Source organism: Buteo buteo, chromosome 2 (genome assembly GCF_964188355.1).
Source record: "Buteo buteo chromosome 2, bButBut1.hap1.1, whole genome shotgun sequence".
Lineage (NCBI taxonomy): Eukaryota > Metazoa > Chordata > Aves > Accipitriformes > Accipitridae > Buteo > Buteo buteo.
In genome coordinates, this window is record NC_134172.1 from 63,909,020 (window position 1) to 63,925,355 (window position 16,336).

At 40.4% G+C, this 16,336-nt stretch overlaps 1 protein-coding gene across 2 annotated transcripts in view; it reads left to right on the forward strand.

Moving 5' to 3' along the window:
* The window catches only part of UQCC1 (ubiquinol-cytochrome c reductase complex assembly factor 1), a 52,559-nt gene extending 40,051 nt beyond the window's left edge, over positions 1-12,508 (forward strand). Inside the window, exons 8-11 of one of the 2 annotated variants that reach the window (XM_075058599.1) lie at positions 4,618-4,695; positions 6,128-6,241; positions 8,996-9,046; positions 12,482-12,508. In XM_075058599.1, coding sequence (XP_074914700.1) covers positions 4,618-4,695; positions 6,128-6,241; positions 8,996-9,046; positions 12,482-12,493 — 255 coding nt within the window. In that variant the 3' untranslated portion in view covers positions 12,494-12,508. Of the gene's footprint in view, positions 1-4,617; positions 4,696-6,127; positions 6,242-8,995; positions 10,928-12,481 lie in introns of those variants that run through there. The other variant, XM_075058591.1, reaches the window with a different exon arrangement.
* Positions 12,509-16,336: the final 3,828 nt, after the last annotated feature.

Genomic DNA, 16,336 nt, shown 5'->3' on the forward strand with positions numbered 1-16,336 from the left:
CAGAAAAGTTAACATTTTAAAGTATATGGGGACTCACAGCTGTAGGTAATTACAAGCCAATAGGCTTGTTTGCAGACAAAGTAACAGAGTTATTAATAAAAGGCTCAGAAAATGAAGATTGGAAAAATAATTTTGTGCAATATCTTTGTCATTTCGTAACTATGTGACATTGCCTATTTTGGCCCCTTGCTATAGAGATATTTTTAATCTGTTTTATTTTTGATCCTAACGACAATCTCAGTCATTTTCAAAATTACTGTCCTACAAGTAATAGTTATGTTATTGGAGGAAATAAAAGGGCTGTATGCAGGTTTTCCCATTTAATGTCATATGCATTTATTAAAAGGGCAGCAAACACTTTAAAAGCCCATATATAACTATATGTGGTTATATATTATTTATAACTAAGGTAAACTATGTATTATAAGTCATTCTTTCCAAATGCAACTTGAAAGAAGGTGCATAAAAAAGCCTAAATATTTGAGGAGTGACCTTTTTTATCATGAAAGATTTGTCCTGTATCTCCTTCAGGAACTTCTGCTGATATCGAATGCTCCAGTAATCAAAAGTGGCAATAGGAGTCAACTGATGTTTATGGCAGTGTGGCTAACAGAAGTCCCCAGAGTAGACTCAGTCATAACAGAAGTGTACTCATACCTGTGTAAGAGATAGATTAATTTTTTCCTGTATCAGCATAAAACACTACTTTGCTATTACAACTTTGACCACTTCAGGAGTGCGCTTATTATGTAGTATGTCAGTGCACCTAGTGTAAACATTACCTTGAAGAGCCTAATCTTAGTTTGAAAAGATGACTATGCTGACACATCTACTATGTACAGGTAGAGGAGCAAATACATTGTACAGAAGAGCCTTTTTATTCTACCAGGAATGGTATAATGAGAATGAGGGGGTGGAAACTCAAGCCAGAAAATTCAAATATGAAATGAGATACACATGTTCAACTGTGAGGGTGATATGCTTTAGCCAAACACAACTTACTGAGCTTAGTACAGAGGGAACTCAGTGAAATGTAATGGTCTGTGATATGCAGAGGGTCAGGTTCTATGATCTAATGATTTCTTCTGGCTGAAATCTCTTCATAAAAAAATCTAGTTCAACCATAACTTATGGTCTAAAGAGAGGAATTGCTGCATGAAATTCAATGACTAGCGCTTGTACAAGGTGCAGTTAGAAGTGTCCCTTCTGGCTTTATAGTCTATGGATGGATTAATGTGTTAAGGTAGCTTAAGGGTGCAACACATGCTGGCAAAAGCCGTAACAGAAAGGAACTCGTGTTAAAGTGCTTTCAAATAGTGTAGCCCGTGGACATCACAGTTATGTCTTTGCTAACATTTAGTGTGGTCTGACAGGAACACATTTGTTGAGTGAAACAGTTGACGATCCAGCATCCCTGCTCCATGGGGATGATCTTTACCTTGCACTGGTTCTCAGCTGATCCCATGGGCTGAGTGCCTCTTAGCAGGTAGAGTGCATTAGAGCACATTTTCCAGTTTGTGCATGCTGAGACTTCTCTGCAGTGTAAAGCAAAGCATGGTAAGTGGGGATGAGGTGGAGATTCATTACAAAAGAATGCTCTTGATCCAACAAAAGGCATTAATATCAACTAATCCTATAGCAGCTTTCACTTTAAAAACTGTGCCCATACATGAGATATTTTTATACATGTCCAGCATATACAATAAAGCAGTGTGCTCTTACTTTCCTAGAAAATTTGTTAGAATACAAAACCTTAACTGAGACTTGATATTGTAAATTGGCTGATACAGCAGTAAGCCTCACCAGTTGGCTGTTGAATGATGCATATTGAACTCACTGAAGCTGAAGATAAGGTTTCTTACTGCAATATAATAATGAAAATGCAGTAGTCGTATGCTGTAGTTATCTTGCAGGCAGAATGTGGGATCGTGGAGTCTTTCAATGAAAAGTTGTGACATGTAGTAGGAAGATGGGTTAGCTGTACATTTCCTTTTTTTAAGGGTCTTTTAAATGTGAGAGATGTACCAAAAATGCATTCCTTGTCTTGAACTAAGATAGTTCTGTGTGTCAACTTAGGTGATAGTATCTACATTTATTCTGGTGACAGCTCTGCAATGGGTTGTTCCAAAGAAGGCAAAGGAGCTAAGTCCCTAGAAGAGCTCCAGATGTTACTAATTTTTTTCCTGTTATTAGCAATTACTCACTTGGAATTGTCTAGCAGTTTTTCTTCTTAATAACAAACTGTGGAAGAGTCAGCAGAATCATGACCAACCAGATCATGAAACTTGCCAGTGGTAAGAACATGTACAAGCTTAAAAAGAGGAAGAGTTTCCAACAAATGCTGATTTCGATTTACTCATTTTTCCTGTTTTATAAAGAAGGATTTTTTTCTACAATGTTTATACTTAACCAGTGCTGGTTGTATTCTTCAGAAACTGCAATATTCCTTTAAATGTAATTTTATCACCTAAGATACTGCTCCATCCCCAATGTCATATTTTATATTTTAAACTGTTTGTCTTTTAAGATGTATTTATTGCCATGTTTGTTTAACTTGGTTATCTCCTTCATCAATCTATTTCTTGCTAACTTAAAGCTGCTGCTCTTTGTTTTTAGTATAGAAAGCTGCTTCCCTAGGGATGTATAGCCCAGGACTTGTCTCTGTAATGGGACTATTTGTTTTCTTTGCCCCTTGCAGTTGCCTGCTGTAACATTTGTAGTATGTGTTAAGTAATCCTTGAGGTAACATTTTTATTATGTCATAAAAAGTGCGTGGCAAATATATAATAACTCATGGAATTTGTTTGTTTAAAATGGAAGGATAATTTATTGAGTGTGTTACATGAGACCTGCTCCCCCTTATTAGAGCTGTAGAAGTGCAGCTTATTTAGAAGTATGTTCTATTGAGAAAAACCACGATCTCTGACATGCATAGAAAGTTTGAGCGTGGTTGGGTAGAAATGACATCATAGTTTATGTACTCAATAAAAATTTAATTAAGTCATTACAGAAGTTGCAGTCATCATTTAACCCTCTGATTTCTTATGTTTAGTTCTTTTTTTAAACATTCAGTAATAACCAGTCTCCAAATCTTGATAGCCTATAAAATATCTGCATGAAATTTAATAGTTTATATTAATGGAAAAATATGAGTAACTGACATAAAAGGAATTTTCCTTGTGTTTGCACTATATGCATTTCTATAAAAATCAACAGATGAAAAAAGACAGTGGTTTAATGGAAGACTATTTGAACTGGAGATTTGCTAGTGTGGCAAAAATTAATTCATATTTGGATAGAAAAGATGTTGCATAATTACCAAGGTGAGTACTCTTAAGGATACTAAGACAGTATTTAGGACATGTGGTTCACACAGTCGTAAGTGTGATAAGCTGTACATCAAAGACAGCAGTGCTTATTCTGTAGCAGAACTGATGTCCTACCCTATATTCCTGTTTGCAGTTTCTTTTTTGTAAAACCCGTCTCCAAGTTGCAGTCTCATACATAAGTGTTCTGCTAGTATGCAGGTATGAAGATAATTATTCTTGTCATTTATACTTATGTTGTATGCAAGATCTGTAGAAAAGAAATGCTTAGTATCTCTTAGATCTATCATGAGAGTCAATACAAAGAAGAAGCTTTACTAATTGAAGTGTAGCTTAGCCCTCAGGAGAGGAACTGTTCATTAAATAATTTTGTTGATAGAAGTAAAAAGTACAGGCAAAAGGAATAGACAGTTTATATGAGGGAGATGCACACAAGGTATTTCAGCCATTACTCTGGACCTAGCAGTTGATGTCTTTTGGTTCTGTCTTAAGCTCATATGGGGTCAGTTCTGCAAGCCAATGAGTGGCTTAGGCCAAACCAGCAAATATTTAAGCAACTGTTAAATTTAGTTAAAAGTTGGTGTGGAACTTGGACTGAGTCACTCTTACAGCATAGGGGGAAGTAGCTGGATCATCACAAACTCTGAAAGAAATGTAGTCATAGTCAAAAACTAGTAAGTCTGAGCTTCTAGTGCAATGCTGTAGAAACAGAATTCATGTGATTCCTGAATGAGAAAGTCAATATTGACAAGTAATTAAGGAGTAGTGGTAAGGATGGTGCCTGTGTCTTTAGCGTTACATTACTTTTACTGTAATAGCAAGTCCAGCTCTGGAGTCCACACTTTAGAAAAAAAGTTGAAAAACCTCTGAGTTTCTGAAAGACCTGAGTGAATGAATCAAGGTCTGGAAAACCTGCTTAATAATTAAAATACAGAGGAGTCTTCATTATCTTAGCCTATGCTGCCACTGAAAGGACAGCCTGGCCTGCACTCTTTCCCCAGCTGCATTTTTTCTCCACTCTTATAGCTATATGTCAGCACTGTTGGGTGGATTTTTCTGCCATTCATATGTTCTGAGTAACAGTGACCTTCATTTGTGTACAGAATGAATGGAACTGTATTGCATGTTGTTTTAAAATGTTTGACTGCACTGACATGGTTACTTAGAGCCAAGTCCTAACCTATGTGGGTCAAGGCACTGTTTCTTTGCCTACTCTGAGTGAAACTGATAATATTTTCTCATCACCTCCTCTTTAGAGCCTATACAGATGGTTTTCTGGTTTATTTTTCAGATTAATTCTGTTGTTCTAAAGGAAGATCTGAGAAGTATGGTGGAAAATTTCTATGCAGCTCTATTTGGATACGATGAGGTAAGATGGATTTTTTCAGGGAATGTGCAAGAACAAATAGACCATCTAATTCATGAACACAGAGTACTCCAGATGGGTAAAACATTTGCTCTACATATCTTTGGAGAAATGTTACATTATGGAAGCAGGCTTCTTAGTTATTGCAATCATCTTATGCCTTGAATTAAAGTGCTTTTAAGAAAAAAGAAAGCACACAGCATATTGATTTAAAGCATGGGACATGGAAGGAGGGATGTTCTTTGTACTGCTTCACTGTCACCACTTGACTATCAGTAAATCCTCCCTCTGAATCCCATTGTACTCCTCTATACTTTGAAAGCAAAGAGTATTTATAGGGAGTCTATGTGAAAGGCTATTTATAGCAAGTATTTAATAATATGGGGATGCAAAAGCACCATGGTGCACAAGTGTCTGCAGGACTTTCAAGAAGAAAATACAACTATATCATCTCTTTTAGCAGTTGTTTTTTTTCTCCAGTGGGTGTTCCTCTTCAGATGCTCTTCTTATTCACATGGTGATACTATTTTTTTTCACGGTGATTTGCATTATTACTATCTTGTAAATGTAAACTTCATAGACTTGTGAACAGTGTTATGCATGCAAGTCTTTAGTCTAGTTTTAAGTATAGCCAGGATGTGTCTGCGTGTTTCTTTTTTTTTTCTTTTCTCTTTCTGTTGACACTCTTTTTAGAGACAATATGTCTAGTTAAATTAAAAACAAATGTGGACCTTTTTTATTTGTAACTGAATATTTTGAAGTCCTCTCTTGCCTTTGGCAAATGTGTCAACAGAAGGCAGGAGTTAGGAGACTATGGTGATAACACCACATAATCTAAAAAGACAATAAAAGTGGGAGAGAATTTAGATGAAAAGCACTCATGGATGTGATTCTTATATAAGCCAAATTTAGTATTAGATTTAACTGGAAAAATCTAGATAGTTCTTGATGATGAGTTCTCTCTTTTTCATTTAGAATGAAAAATAGAAAAAGCAAAGCAAAATAGCAAAGTTCTGACTACATTTCTGCAACATTGTATTAAATATACTTTAATTTTTCTTTTCCAAGTGTCATGGGCTTCCCACAATTCTGTGAGGTGGTGCTGTCTTCTCTGTAAGGCCAAAATTTTTATGATAAAGATTTCGTGACATAGAAATGCAATTATTGGCTCCTACATTAGGAATACCCTGGCCCATTTTTTTTTTCAAAATTAACTTGCTAGAATATTTGTTACAAGCTGTTCTGTAAATTAATTTAAGACCAGATTTGTTTTTCTGTTCTGGGAAAGAGTGATGCCTTTTCATACGTACAGTCCATAGCAGCTGTGGACTTTGAGACAGCTAATATTGTCAGTTGCCAAGTAGAGTAATGTGGTTGTCTTGCGTTCAGGCCCTCTTCACATGCAATTTTTAATCTCCCTTTATACTTCCTTTAGGGAATTTTGTCTGATGATCATGTCCTGGCAGCAGCTCTTTGGAGAAACCTTTTTAACAGGAACTGTGAGGACCCTCGGCATCTGGAGTTACTCGTAGAATATGTGCGTAAACAGGTATGTTACAGCTCATAGTGTGACTTCTCTTCATTCTCTTGTTTAGAATATTAAATATTTATTTTTATTGCTTGCATACTATGTAGCTCAGTTCTCATAAATATAACTGATTTTTATATTCAGTGATTATTTCTAAGGAGAAAAAGGTAAAAATATAAAAACTGGCTGATATTTATTGTAGTTTGGTGAAAAATGGCTGCAGAGAAATTCACGGAACATTGAACGCAATCCTGCTCATCTTCTTCTGGACCTATGCTATGGAGGGGCTTGACAAAATGTGTCAGAAATGGGCTGCAACTTGTTGTAGAATTATAATTGATGTTGCGGAGTTGGGATCGTCTTCATAATGAAACAGCATGCAGAGCTTGAAAGTCCTCTGATGATCTTTGTGGGAAAGAAGTAAAAGGTTTTGTTTTCCAGAATTATTTCTGTTTCAGTTATTACCTGGAGGAAACAATGCCAAGTAGTGTTTGTCCCCTCAACCCTTAGGAGGTTTGTGAACCAGTTTTCTAGGAAATCTTGGTAGGATATAGTCCAGGTGGGTACCAAAGGCAGAAAAGGGATTAGAGAGGTTCTGGAGGAAGAGTGTAGGCTGTTGGACAAGGAACTGAAGACCAGAACCTCCACAACAGCATTCTCTGTAATGTTTCCAATGCTATATTCAAGACCAGATAGAGATTTGGAGAGACAGTATTTCAGTGTGTGTCTGAGAAAATGGTATGGCAAGTAAAGGGCTGAACTTTGTAAGGGACTGAGGACGCTTTTGGAATGCTAGAAGGCTTCTCAGGGGGGTCAGACAATTTAATGCTTAAGGTTGCTGATGCTTAACATCAGTGAGGTTGTAGGAAAGTTTAAAACAGAAGATTGGCAGGGAGCAAACACATACAAAAAATACGTTATTTGGGACAATTTGCTGCCAAGTGGGGAATTTGTTGCACTTCTATATATTCAAGCAAAGGATAGGACAGAAGCTATCAGCAGTTGAATAGGGAAACAGTGATCACACAGATAAATGGGGCACATAGGGGAAGAATCAGCACAGCTTCTGTGAAGACAGGTCATTCCTGCAGACAACTCTGAAGTGGTGCACTTCAGAAAAACGGTCCCAGCTTTACATGTATATTGATGAGCTCTAAAGTGTCTGTTACCACACAGGAATGAGTCCTTGAGATTATAATTGTATTATCGAAATGTCAGCTCAGCACTCTAGTGTTTAAAAAAAAAAAGAAACACAAATGCTCAGAACTACCAGGGAAGGAATAGAGAATAAAATAGTGTTGTCATGCCACTTTTTAAATCCATGGTACCCTTGTGATCTTGAAAAATGTGTATGGTTTGGGTTCCAACCATCAAGAAAGATAAAAACCAAACTGAAGAAGGCTCAGAGAAGAGCGGTAAGGATGACATGAAACAACTCCTTTAATAGCAATGAGTGGGATCCCCTGCCTGAAAAACAGCTGAGAAAAGATTATGAGACAGCTCTGAGAAATCTTGAAGGCATATGAAAGGCGAGCAAGGAAAGACTGCTCATTGATAAAAGAGCGTGGGGACATAATGTTGCCACAGGTTGTTTGGGATGCTGCAATTGCACGTGAGTTCCAAAGCCACTGGCAAGGATTATGGAAGAGAAATCTGTCCAGGGCTATTAAATCCACAACAACCACTTCAGGCTCAAAATTCCCAAACTAACAAATTTTGAGAGGGAGGGAAAATAAACAGGGACAATAACATTGTATGCATGCATTGTACTTAAATCCTCCTGGGGAATCTGCTGCTGATGGTTGTCAGAAACAGGTTATTGTGCTTAGGTGGCTCTTTGGTCTGACCCTCTGTGGCCATTGGTGTATTCCTTACTCTGTTGAGAAACTCCTTGTGAAATTATCTTTTGTTTCCAGTAAGCATTGTGTACAAGGTCTTTCCCACAATTTCTTGCTGATCCTGTCTTTAACAGTGGCTATTAGTGGATACCAGAGAAGAATATAGTAACGGGGCAAGCATGTGTACTATTTCCCTGGTCAACTCCCCTAGCAATCTGTTCACAGACTTCCTGAGCCAGAGGTGGTGTTTTTGTCTTTTACTGACCCTTGATGGACTTTTTTTTTAACCCTAAGTTGTGTGACGAGGTTGGTTTTTTTTATTTTGCTTATGTTGCACCTTAAAATTTCATTTGATCCCAAATATTACTTGTATTGTGAGAATGAGTGTTCATTCAGTGTTCATCTGCTCCAGCTCATGTGCTTTTATATTATAAAACTCAGGTGTTCCCTGCTGGTCAGGCTTTTTTTCTATAGCGAAAAGCCTTGGTCTGTGCAAAACCACTTTTATGAGAGCACTCCATGGAGATGATGGTACTAAGAGTGTGTCACCTGAATTAACTGCCAGGAAGATAAAATGACTCATGTTAGCTTTGGTACTAACAGTATGTCACCTGAATTAACTGCCGGGAAGATAAAATGACTCATGTTAGCTTTGCATGGCTCTTTTTTGTCCTGTTGCCAAACTTTCAGAAGAAGCGTTAGCTAAGGTGTTAGTAGAAAACCTTAAGCAGTTAACTCCAGTGGATCTGCAGATACTTACCTCCTAGCCTTTCCATGAAGCTTAAGCAGTTGTAAATTATCTTTTTAGGTCTACCTCACACAAATGGCAAAGTATGCTAAAATCTCCCTATTCTGCTTTCTTTCTGGAAAGCAACATAGCTCTTGAGGAACTTGGATGGGTGATGGGACACCTTGCACTAACATCCTGTCCTTGCAGGTGCAGCACCTGGACGCGCTGAGCGGGGAGGACCTGCTGCTGACGGGCGAGGTGAGCTGGCGGCCGCTTGTGGAGAGCAATGCCCGCAGCATCCTCAAGCCCCTTTCCCCTGTTTACAATGATGAAGGACTCTGAGAATGCCAACGCCTGACATTTCTATCAATTTGTCAGATCAGCTTGGGAAGCATGCCTGAAATTGAACTGAGCTGAGGCTGTGGGGTCAGGAAGGAAAATCTGCTGTTGAAAAGAAAATATTTAATTAGACACACTGTCTGTGGTGCCTCAGTAGCAAACTGGACAGCCATACTCTTCTGAATATTCACCCGCAAATAAATGCTAGTTGGTTTGAGAACCTCTGGCCTTTTTATGGCACTGAGTGATCCTTGCTGACAAATTGAAAGACCTGCCTTCTGTCTTTAGGAAACCAGATATTTTACTATGACTTAGAGTTATCTCAAGAAGACATTTCTGTCCTTTGCCTCATTTGGAGAGCTGCTACGTGGAGACACAGTGGTGTTTCTCTGCTCACTGACTGGTTGTGAATGCAAATCTGAGCTTTGCATATTAGATGTTAATGTATTTTAAAAGCCTGATATCAAGATGGAATGGTCCATTTTAGCTTTAGTGGAGTTAAGAATTGCTTTAACAGATTTTGAAGGGTTTTCTGTGAAAATCCTTCTTAGGAACTCTGCTCTGTTGCACAAGGATGGGATGATGCAAAGAATAATGCACGGTCCCCAGTAATCCTCTATGATTCTATCCATCTTAATGAGAATAAAGTCCAAAACTTTGCTAGGCTGTCACTAAAAGCTGCCTCAGAGTATTTGGTCTTTAGGTCTGCCTTGCTGATATTTCATACTCTTTTTAGAGTTGTGATCTAAGAATTTCTCTATGAAAAGAACATCCCTCTTTCTGTCCATGGCTCTTAATGGGACAGGACTACGCTATCCTCCATCCCCCAAAGCAGTGGTCCAGGGCTTTTTAACAAGACCTGTCAACCCCAGTGAAAACTTTATGTGGCTGTGCAGGCAAACACATATGCTAACATAGTAATTATGGGAGCAAGAGCTCCACTGATTAAATCAGCTGAGGTGTACTGTGTAGGTGGATGGTTCACCAGGCTATTTCCAGGTCAGTGACAAGAGTAGTTTTCATTTCTCTCCTGTCTAAAATCCTAGTCAATAATAAATGTCAGTCTGGCTAAAATTGATGTGTATGTGTTTTCTGTGCCGTGCATGCTTGTGATAAAAATAAGCCATATAATGTCAGGACTTACTCCTAATGAAACTGTTAAACAAAAGTTGAAGGTAATAATCCTTGATTTGTGAAATTAATCCTTAAATTGTGAATCCTTAATCTGGTGAAAGTGTGACTGTGCCTGGCTGTGACTATTCTTGCCTTTGAAGTTGCTTTCTTTGTATTGTGTGTTTTGGGGAATATTTGACATCCCTTCTCTGTATAGAGAGCAGTGGGATGCAGAATATAGGCTCCCAAACACTGGCTTGCTATTTATTTTTTTTTTTTAATCTTCTCTTAGGGAACCTTCTGTGTATAAAAAAGGCATTTTGTTGGTTTTTTTCCAAGGTGAACTTCCTCAGTTTAACTTGTTATAAAATGAGTCATGTAAAGAAACCCTCTATGTGTGAGGTGTATCCCTTCTCTGTGAAAACATTACAGACCAAACAACTTGCTTGCAGTTTATTTAAGATGCTTTTGTTGAAAGCTGAGCTAAGCAGAGAAACCTCTTATGTGTGAAGTATTATACAGTGTGTGTGAGATAATAACACCTTGTAATTCATTACAGCTGGGTTGTATTTACATAAAAGAAGGCTGAGCTGTGTAGGAATTTGCTGATTAATTTATTTTTAATGAGAGTGAAGTATACCAAGTACCAAAATAAACTTTACTTTGTGTATCTTACTGCTCCTGAAATAGGTGGAAAAATTAATAGTAGATATTTTGGCTCAAAGCTACATACATTAATTCATATACAAAACAGTCATTTAAACTTTAACCCCTTTCCTCCTATGTAATTCAAACCTGGATTCATGTTATCCATGCCATGGGAACACGGGACTGGGAGTACACCACCATGCAACCTGGTACTGTACACAGGTCAGAGATTGTGTAGTGTCTGTGGTGCTGATTCTGTGAAGCTGTAAAGCTAGTAGAATTCATGGGACCCTTAGTCTGGAGGTGACAATGCCTTTTGTACTCTGAATATGGGAGAGCCATGTGGTCAAAACTGAAACCTTTCCTATGTTTATGGGCAGGAGGCTCCAGAAATCATGGTGCCAGATTGTGGTCATTGGCATCTGCTTTTGCACTTTTTATTAATATGAGAATAAAGACCTATAATCATGGCTCTCTGCTTGTTCCATAAAATGCCTTCAACCACCCTGCTGTTACAGAGCTGAGCCAGCAGTCAGGGTGTGTTTTGGACAGAAGTGTGTGGGGCCTGTTGAGAGAATAAGGCAGAAACTGTCTATGAATTAAAAAGGTAATCTGTTAGAGAGGAAAAATACACTGGAGGCTATGTAGGACAAGAGAAGACTTTGCTTCCCAGCCATTAGTTACCTGGAGACAGGATTTGGATGTGGAATATGACCCCTCTTACTCTTGAGAGGTGCATGCCTATGGGCTAGAAACATGCTATTGCCAATACCTTGTATATAAGATATCTTTACAACCAGAATTTAGAGTCCTTGAGAGAGAATACATTTCCAGTAGCAAAATCTGCACCTTGCAAGCATTACAGCAGCAACGATTAGCAGTTAAAAGTGATTCCTTTGTACAGTACTGCTTCAAGTGCAGCAGAATGTGGGTTTTTTAACCAAACATTGTAAAGCCCATCTTTTTCCATTTTTGAGGTTTTGCGGAGGAAATGATTGAAGGTATTTTGCTTATGGACAGTTCTTTGTTTATGCTTCTAGGTTTTTTTTTAAAGTGGTCTCAGAGCATCAGCTTGGGGACACTTACTGTATTTTAAATGAATATATGCATGCACATTTCTTCTGTAAGGAGCCACGTTGGGCACTTTATCGTCCAACCTGATCTCCTATCTCAAATACGGAATTTGGACATCACTTATTCCAAAGAACTTGTTCCACCAACTTTCCCAGGTGTCTTAAAATCAAGAGACATGAGCCTCTAGGAAGCACTCATTATTTCAGCTAGATCTTGGCTTTCTTGTTTCTGTGAGCAGAAAAGAAGGGCCAGCGCTCAATGTCTTCCCTTCCTTCTCTGCTGCTTTGCACCAGTGTGAGAGTAGGTGCATGTTTTGCCCACAGGGTCAAACTTGGGAAGTCTCTTGCTTCAGACTGATATTCTGAGATATTTTGGATGGGGGCGGGAGTCATCTGATACCCTTCCATGCCTGCTCTGTATTTTAGGTGGTTAAATGTTATTCTGTGTCATCTCAGCTTCTGTGTTCACACTGCCTTTTGGTATTTATATCTAACGGTTTTCTTCTGCTTCTTTAAACAGCTAAAGTGCTAAGAGCACAGGCATCCTTGATGATCTCCGCATTTCCTGTACTGTCCAGGTGCCTAAGCCCTGTTAAAGTGCAGTTACCACTTCCCAGATTTCTGACTCCTATCCTCACCTTCCACAAAGTGAAGTTTTTAGTCATACTTCTGCCAGACCAAGCCCTTGGGTCAGAATTGCTGCTCCTGACATAGCAGTTGGACTTAACCACTGACCTGTCTCACATACTCTGCCTTTGGCTTGGCAAATACGGTAAGCAGAAACTGGAGACTGAATAAGAGCAAATTTTTCCACCAAAGCTTTAAATTAGATGAATGTAGAGTAGATGAAGACTAGCAAAGCCATGGGAGGGTAAGCATCAGCTGGGAGGGGATGGTGACTGGTTCTGCAAGCATGGTCCCTGTGATGTATGCCACTGCATGACACCACTTTGAGGAGAAGTGAGAGCCATACCGTACCCTGTGACCCACTCTCATATTTTTCCACACTCTCATACTTCCAAAACCCTGCAGAGGAGGTCCTCCTTCACAAAGCAAATCTTGATAGACCTGCTACAGTCTACTTGTAGCCTTTCTGTGGGACCAGTTTAATCCTGAGCATGTAGCAAAGGTTTTTTGCATCCCAGAGATGTGCTGAAGTACTGCTTGAGCATTTGGAGAAGCTTGCTGATCCCTTCTACAGGTATGCTGAACAATTCATTGTCCGTCTTGAGCTCCAAAATTGGACTGTGTGTGCTTTCTTCCAGGAAGATGGAAATACCAGTGTTGGAAGTCGTAAATGTTTACGTTAATACCTAGAAATTACTGAGTGTCTTTCTAACTCTTCTGCTAATAGAGTTGTGCCACAAATACAGCAGTCATCTGTTGTTGTGTTCTCCAGCTTCTCAGGCCCCAGTGCAGATGTTTGGTTGTGGTCTTTGTCTAGTACATGGGTTTTTTTGGATGATGGCTGGTAGCAGCTAATTTCTTAGTAGACACCCCCCTATATAGGCTCTTGCCCTCCCCATCTTCATCTTTATATTTGCCCCGCTTTGTCTGATCTCTGTTGTCTTCTTGTATAATAAACTCTAATCAAGACTTTTTTTTGCTCTTTTCTCTACAAGAGACTGTGATAAACCTGTGGCCTGTTCTTTCTGCTGAACAGTGCTGCATCAGGCTTCACTGGGCCTTTAGTGTCCCAAGGCTAGATTAACACCTCTTCCAGCACTCTGGGTGATGGTACTTCTACCACTCTGCAGCATGCTTTAGGGAGCAATATCTCCATCTTTTGGGGATATTGTGTTTGCACAACCTGGCCCTCAGCGCTGTCTTGTCTTTTCCTGAAGGTCTGAGAAGTCAAGGAGAGGGCAGAGGAGCCTGGGAAAGTTGGCAAGGACCCAGGAAAGACCCTGAGGCTCAACATGAGTGGGTGGTGGGCTCTGCGGCTTAGACAATTGTGCTGTGCTTGTGAAGTATCCACCTCTCTTCTCTGCCTGCAAAGGGAGTATCATCCACTGGTGCTGTGAGCTGCCTGACCTCCTGCACTATGATGGGCCAGTTGCATATTAATAGTCTTGTGATCCTTCCCAGACTCCTCTGGTGAGGTCTTTTTACCGCTGCCCTTTCTTCAGGTGTTTAGGGCTGTCCTATGCATCCTACATGTGTTCTTCCTGAAGTTGCTGAACACGTTGAGGGAGTACTTGTTTTGCTTACAGTCATTCAACCTGCTTAACAGCTTGCTCTGCTCATTTGTGGGACAGAAGAGACGTTTGGGCCTCATCCTTCCACTGGGAATGCGGAGCAGGAGCTCATATGAGCGTGATTCCACCTTCTGCTGTTGTGTTGCAGTGGCTGCTCCAGATGTGTTGTGCTGGGAGCAGCCAGGGAGTTTAGATCAAGTGGCAACAGAGCTGCTTGAGGGACCTGGGGCAGACTAGTGTAAACAATTTCCTGCATGCAAGTGCAGGAACCAGAAATGTCTACTGTCCTATTTTTACTGTCTTGTGCAGATGTGTTCACATAGGAGGACCCTGCAACGTGTTGCTGAGACTGGATCCTGTTGGTGTTGGCGTACTACTGCAGCTCTCCAGGAGGTAAGAGCTGCTTCATGCTTATTTAGTAAGCAAGGAGTCTTGCACATGCAAAGCCTTCATTAATGATTATGTCACTGACTGAAAGAATGAGCTGGGCTTATTCGTTCCTCATCCCACCTGCCAGCCTCCTGGGCTGCTCCACATCCTGCCAAAGCCAGGCATCTTAGGAGGATTTGCTCATTGTCCCACATCCTTCCCTTCATACCCTCTTCCTGCTGGTAACTAGACCTATTGGTGTTACAATGCCCAATTCTGTTTCTGTGTATTTCCTTTGGAAGGAGAGAAGGAAGAGGTGTCTGAAAGTGCTGTTTCACACATTAAGTACAGGGCAGCAGCCTTAGGGAAGAGGCACACTGTGGTCCTTCTCATGACAGCTGTGAATTGGCACCCTGAGCAGCTCAGGGCTGGACCTCGAAGGGCCACCAGAGTGACTCCATGGCCACACATTGGCTTCCCTACATGGCACATGGGTGGTAGGGATCTCAGAGCACCAACTGGAAAGAACCTATATGCTGGGTACATCACTGAGCAGGGAGCCAGCAGAGGAGGTAGGGTTGTCTATCCTCCCTGCCATCACTAGCGGTTAGATCATTTGGCCTACAGCTGGTAACTGGTGTCCAGTGCCCTCCTTCAGCTGAGTGTGTGCAAAGCTGTCTCTCCCCTGATTTGGACGAGTCTTAACATACAAATGGAAAATTGAAACAAGGAATTCATGTGCTGCTGGTGTGTTTAGAAGAATGATTCTGTAATGCCATGGTCAGGAACCTCAGACAAAAAACTGGGAGACTTGACTTTGCACTGCTCTGTCTGTGACTTCAGTGCTGACGCAGATCTCAGTGCAGTAAATAAAATTTGGACTTTTCTCATCTAGCTGTGCTTGCTGTTTACATCTGGCCAGTGAATTCTGCACAGTGGAACATTGCTATGCAGATGCTTTCCAGGAATGCCTATAGATAAGTGTGTTTGAGCACCATGGTGTTTTGTGGTCGAAGATGTGGATTTTGGTCTGAAATAAAGAGGGTGGAAAAAAGCAAATCTGGCTTCTCGTGTTCCTGGATGAGTGCTCTCTGGGAACTGTACTATTGTGAAACAAGTTGGCAGACTCTCTTCCATTTGTGCTTGAAGAGAAAGCAGCAGGTACATTTTGTGGAAAGCCCAGGCAACGTGTTCATGTTTGGTGAGATCCAAGAACATCTGCAGTGGGACACAAGAATGAAGTTTTGCCTTATGCTTGGATCCTGACTGAGCTCAGGTAGCAGCCAGAGTATAGCTGCCTAGAGACATTGTCTTGGAAGTGGGACTTGGTGTGTGTGTTTAGCCAGAGGGAATTTTCCCCTTGTCTTTTTCTGTTGATTGCAGAAGGTGTGTAGAAAACATTTCCAGATAAGATCCTTGCTTTTAGCTGGCAAAAATTGGCTTATGTGATTCCCATGTCCTGTGTTGGCCAATCAGTCTGTGGAGCGCCAGTTATAGACATTTATCTCTTCACCAGACAGCAGGGACAGGATACCTCTCACTTAATTTTAGATGTCTGCATGGTAAACCTCTGTCACTGACTGGCAGCCGGAGCTCTCCTGCTCAGTGGAGAGAGATAAGCACTTTCACGGCACATTTCATCTGACGTCTGCTGCAGGGTGAGGTAACTGACTCCCGAGAAATCTCTGCCTCTCCCCACCAAAATTGAAGAAGCCCAGCCTGACAAGCTTGGCTGGAGATGTTTACATTGTATGTGCTTTCATGTGTTGAGGTCCATGAGAAATTACTGGAGGAAGAGTAGATCGTTA